Source organism: Agrilus planipennis, unplaced genomic scaffold, assembly GCF_000699045.2.
Source record: "Agrilus planipennis isolate EAB-ADULT unplaced genomic scaffold, Apla_2.0 scaffold130, whole genome shotgun sequence".
NCBI lineage: Eukaryota > Metazoa > Arthropoda > Insecta > Coleoptera > Buprestidae > Agrilus > Agrilus planipennis.
The window spans coordinates 461,874-468,009 of NW_020438925.1; the positions used below are offsets into that span (position 1 = coordinate 461,874).

At 35.3% G+C, this 6,136-nt stretch overlaps 1 protein-coding gene across 1 annotated transcript; it reads right to left on the reverse strand.

Annotated features, from left to right (window-relative positions):
* Positions 1-2,837: 2,837 nt before the first annotated feature.
* Positions 2,838-5,307, reverse strand: LOC112904309 (polygalacturonase-like). The gene is made up of 2 exons (XM_025974024.1): positions 4,563-5,307; positions 2,838-3,974 (listed from the first exon to the last, which is right to left on the reverse strand). Exon 2 carries the CDS (start codon positions 3,948-3,950, stop codon positions 2,838-2,840), a length of 1,113 nt encoding a protein of 370 aa, XP_025829809.1. The 5' UTR covers positions 3,951-3,974; positions 4,563-5,307.
* Positions 5,308-6,136: the final 829 nt, after the last annotated feature.

The window sequence follows — 6,136 nt, forward strand, 5'->3', positions numbered from 1 at the left end:
TTGTTCATTAAACATACTTTTTCATACAGTACCTGCCAAAAGTTTTGTTCAATCATGAATAGTAGTGCGAGTCGAAAACAAGCGTTAAAGCCTTTAATATGTCTTCAAATATAAATAAACATTTCGTTGATATTTTCAGTGGTAAATGGTACCAATAACAGCACATTTGAGCAATGCAATTGTAGTGAATAAAATGGTCAATTTCTCCGTGCATTACTGTACGGATTATACGCTCCTCATCGGTTAAGAGTTTGGCCGAGAGTTGTTTCTTTCCTTTTCTGGCCTATTGCTGTTCTGTTCTGCATTGGGCCAGTCGAATTGAAGGTCACATCGCTACAGAAAGTAAACGCAGTATAACAGCTGCTTGAAGATCGGGACCGACAGATTTGGGTCACAGCACACATTCGGAAGGGCACTGGTTCAATTCTGGGTCCGCCAACTCTGGTCCAAGTTTTTCAGTGGTTACCTTGGGTCACTTGGAAGGTATAATAAATGGTACAGCAATAGTATTTCACGGAAAATTCTTCACTTCTCTTTTGTCTTCATTTCAACTGTCTCATCTTTGTATCCCCAACCATCATCTGTCCGTTTCTGCGATTTCTTTAGAGAACTCTGGAAAGTCTGCCTATCCAATAACATTAGCAACTGGTGGGAATGAAACACTCAATTTTTTTTTAAGTTTTCCGGGACAATTCAATTGTAACTATGAAATGATAGCAAATTAAAAGAGTGGGAAAGCAATTCAGCAGTGAACAAGTAATTGATTAGCCATAGTGGTGGTATTCGAAGAATAATTATAAAAATAAGTTAGGTAGATGAGCGACAGGTGTTTGACTATGCGACATTCTATATTTATAAACAAAGTTCGTAGGTTTACAAATTATACATCATATTTTTATTAATGCTTAATGAAGAATAATCATCGAATTGTAATCTTCGATTGCACACTGTGTAGACACTTCAAAAGCGCCTTTCCTGTTCCAATAATCCAAACATTCTCTTCAGCTTAGCCACCATGAAAACTACCTTTCTTGCACCATTTACACAATGTTCATTTACCAGGAAGAAAAAATAACACTGGCGAGAATTATTTTTGAATCGGCTATATATAGGTACCATGTAAACTAATCAGTAATTATCAAAACCTTAGATGAAAAGTTCTTTCCTTTTTTAGAATTATTTATTCTTGTTGGGTACAATAAATAGCAACAGCTGTAATCAACAACTAGCAAGTACCACCTAAGAAGGAAACTATAGTTATTTAGTGATCCCTTTCGCATAGTTTCTTGTTACCGATTCATATAAAACAATAAAAAATTAGAATAACCACAACTGGAGCAGTAAAAGCTTCTTTTGTTTCCAATGACCGAATATTTTGAAGTTAGCCAAGCTTAGTTTCAGTGGCGCTCTGGCTGTGCAAGAAATACAAAACACCTTTGTGTACGTAGATCACAATCTTATTAATGTGTAAAGCGGCCGTTGTGAGTCCACATAGTCACACAAGAATGTGATTATGTAAATTTTAGTTATATGCCAGATGGAATATTTAGAGCACAAAATTTTTAAATTACTTCCGAACACCTACGCGTTAATACAATATCACGTTCGCGCATGTTAGAGATATGAGTCATTAGTTTTACACGTAAGGGTAATATGATCTGCAGGGTGTACAGGATGACGAAATCAAACTGACGTTTATTATGTAAGAGAATTAACAGGCACAGCTGCGAACTAAGTCAACGTAAAGGAACATTAAGAGCATTTCCGGAGAGTCTTTTTTAATTTAAAGTTTTAATGTAAGGAAGAAAGCTCAACACGCTGCTGGTCCAATAGATTAAGTTGTCTAGCGAAAATAAAAACTGTTTTAAGGTCGACGATGAATCAGAATCGGCTATCCGATTTAGGACTTATGGCAAAAGAGGCGGAAGTAACCAAGAAGTGTAATTTTGACCGAACTACATCGCAAGACTCGAAAAGCGCCAACACAAAACTCTTTCGAGAGGGAACATCGTTGTTCTGTATAAGTATTTCTCGAAAATTAGGAACAATTGAAGTGAATTTGGTTAAGAAATTTCAAAAGAACCAGAAAAATGAAAATTGTTAAGGAATATAGAATACTTATACTTCCTTTAAAAGCAATCGATCATTTATCAAAAAATTTTAAATAAGTACATGGGCAGATTTCAAAACATTCCGTTCTCTCTAACGGTCGGGAGGTAGCGAGTAAGGTAGATTGCTCCCTTTCCGTATAAATTAAGTAGAATCTTTTATCGATTTTTTAAAGGCAGTAAGAGCGAGAGAACTCACTGCGCCATTAGACCAAAACAATAACGCACGTTTGCTCCTGTTACCCTAAAAAACCAGTGGAATTCGCTAGTACTAGTCCTTATTTGCAGTTGTTCTTTTTGTATGTAATTTGTGTTTATAATAAAAGTTATTTAACGTAATAAAAACGAAGTGGTCAAGTTATTTCTCCAAACCCTCATAATACACTCCACCATCCTACAACCGGCATCGACAGTACGCATGTAGATACCATTTTTTCTATTTTAAATTCAGTCTCTGTCAAGGAGTGATTCGCAATCATGTTCACATTACATTCATCCTGATATCAACGTTCCAATATGTTGTGTTCTTGTTAAATTATTCAACTTTATAGTCCTCGAATTATCAGCACATTATCTAAGTAATATTCTCGTGATTAGGACTTTTAATAGTGGTATAAATATTTTACATAGCGCAAATTACAATTTATAAAACTGTAATAACGACAATTATACGTATATTTTCATAAAAAGGACATACGTAACATTAATTCAAATACATTTTTAAAAACATCATTTTCCATTATAATCTTCACATTTCAATCCACTGTCAATTGGTATTCCAGTACAGTTAGGTCGTCTACGTCCTCCATGAACATCAATACTTTCTACCGTCCAATGTGATGCCACTCCATCCGCCAACAGGACGAAAACATTGGTACCACGGCTTTCGACACTACCATGAATATTTCGGAGGGTAATGTCAGATATGTTAAAGCCTGGTAATGGAGGGCCAGTTGTTCCATTATTTACGTAATCGCCACGGATGGTTATACCGAAATCTCTAATATTCTTTAGAGTAATATCTTCATACGTAATATTTCTTACAATTCCGGTAGTGTTGAATACTGTCTTGATGCGTACACCAGTACCAGAGTTTACTACGGTACAATTCTTAACAAAAATGTTTTCAACAACCGCGTTTCTGACAGACCCAATGGAAATTCCGTGAGTTCCTGAGCAAGTGTTATTTATGAATACGTGATCACTTCCGGAATTGACAGCAAGGCAATCATCTTGATTAAAAATACGAGAATTCATTATTGTAACCCTTTTCGATGATGACGTGTCAAAAGCATCAGTGTTGTGACCTCCTTGTTTATCACCATCCGAATCATCTATGGTGATATTTGTTAAGGTCACATTCTGGCAGCCGTTAATTGAGAAGCACTGGGTGGGCGTATTTTTAATATTTAGGTCTTTAAAAATTGAATTAGTGACGTTTTGAATCCTAAAGAATTTTGGTTTTAGTTTTCCACCCCCTCCGCCAAGTCCATCCCACCATCTGGCTCCATCACAATCGAAAATATGTCCTGGAGCTCCGATAACTGTCAAATTGTTGCCCCTAATTATAATAAGGGACCCCCTCATTTCTTTGTAACCAATAGTAATGCGTCCTGAAAATACTATTGTGGTACCATCTTGTGGTTCTATGGTTAAATTACGACCAGCAGGCACTTCGAAATCCTTTACCAAAATCTCTGTACAATTGGATACTATTGAATCTAGAGGATCCAAGGAATTACCAGTTAGAGTACAATCAGCGGGTATGTCGTCGTAATTTTCAGCTGCCCAAGATGTACTCACTAGTAGAATACAAATCACGACTAATTCGAACGGTTTCATTCTGAATTTAGTAATGTATGGTTTCTGGAAAATGAATTCCAATTAGGATAACCTGATGTAAATTGTGTAGCATACGAAGCGTATTGCGCCAAATACAAAATTCGCGAATTTACGCCATAAGTAATAATCAAAATCCTACTTCGAAATACGTTTAGTTTTACAATTTATTTTGGAATAATTAGTTTTGTAGAAGCAATAATTTGCTTTTAATAAAACACCTTGTGGTATAGCTGTTCTGAAGAATTCACTTAATAGCATTAATTTATTAGGTACGTATTCCTTCAACGCCTCATTATTTTTGTTAGATAGATTTTAGTTTGATATTGCATTAGTTTAAGATTTCCAAGAAGAACAAAGTTTCGTTAGTTGGGTGCACTACACTGCACATGCATTTAGCTCAAAATGAGTATATTTACTCTTAATTGAATAAAATTTGCAGTTAAATTTAGTTATCGTTGCTTTAATCATAATTAAATTTTTTAATCCATTAAAATAGTTCATTATTTTCTTTGTTTGTTGTTCTATTTCTTGTCAAAAGAGATTTGGCCAATCGTGTAATATAATTTGCAATATAGATTCAGCTGCATACGTAAATAGATTATTTTAACTCACCTATTATATCACAACCGTAAACGAAGAAGTTTAAATAAGTATTGTAAATAGAGGTAAACTACGTTTGAATGTAAACCTTAAGAATTTAAGTTGTATTCTATACCTCTACAGTATTTTTTTGGGAACTGATAAGTTGATTACAGTTGACATACGTATAAATTATCTGGTAGAGACATCTTTACACTTTTTAGTTTTTTGTGAGTTTGTGATATAACTTTAGCAAATTATATATTTTTGTATATCTCTCTATATGTATAGCAATGATCAACGAACAGGTGAAGCAATTGAATGGATTGGGTGGATCTGAATAAAATCTTAAGGCTACATGGAGGCACACTAAAAACGGATTTTGTTAACATTGCGTTTTGAAGGACTAAACCGGAGGAGAACCCTAAAAAACCTAAAAAATATTAGAAAAAGTCGAGTGAGGTATCATTCCAAAGATAACAAAATTCTTAAGATGCGGTTACACGGAGCATGGAACGACAATCCACTCACGGCTTGTGCACGTGCTTGGTTTCTATCGTCAACTCATTATTACACAGCGCGTGGACTGCCGCATCATAAGCAAAAATCCTTCTCCAACCGTGTGTCGTCCTGATCGTCCTAATGCGTTCTCTCGAAAGCATAGGCGGTAAATGTAAAGAAAAACGCGTCTCTAGTTGTCAAATCTGGTCCAAAAATATTTGCATAAACTTAAATAACTTTAGTTTACACAATTAAACTTACAACAAAGTATTGTAAAACTACTTTATACATAGAGGAAGATTAAATAATCTATAATACACTTAAACAACAACATCAACATCATTAAAGACAGTACAACTGTAGGGATAGATGTGTAATGGCAAAAGATTAGTATGCTTAGATTTGCAGATGATATAGCAGTATTAGCATCTAGCAAGGAGGACTTAGGGATAGCTTTAAATAAAATGGAAACGGTACTGACAGATCAGTACTGTATGAAAATAAATAAAAGTAAAACTAAAATACTGGTATGCAAGGGAAGAAAAAGTAGGGAAAGAGCGAATATAAAGATAGGAAACGAAAAACTAGAAGAAGTGGCTGATTTTAGATACCTAGGAGGTCAGATAGGTCAGGATGGAAGGAGTAGTAGGGATATAAAGCAGAGGATAGCGTAGAGTCGTGTCGCCTTTAATAAAAAGAAGTCACTTCTATGCTCGCGAACGGTTAGTTTATAAATTCGAAAAAGGTTGTTGAAGGTATGTATGTTTGGAAGCACGACATTGTACGGGTGCTAAACATGGACAGTGGGCGCGGCGGAAAAGAAAAGGTTAGAAGCGTTCGAATGTGGTGTTATAGGCGAATGATGAAGATAACGTGGATAGAAAAGATTAGAAATGAAGAGGTATTAGAAAGAATAAGAGAACAGAGGACTCTATGAAAGTCAATAAGAAATAGACGAGATAGGTTGGTAGGACACCTTCTCAGGCATGAAGGTTTAGTCAGAGACATATTAGAAGCAGAAACAGGAATTAGGAGGGGTAGAGGTAGACCTAGATTAGATTACTGTTCGCAAATAGTTAAGGATGTGGGCTGTTCTAGTTTTAGGG

Excerpts from the sequence above, each read along its gene's own strand:
- LOC112904309 (XM_025974024.1), bottom strand. The coding sequence starts at position 3,950 with ATGAAACCGTTCGAATTAGTCGTGATTTGTATTCTACTAGTGAGTACA.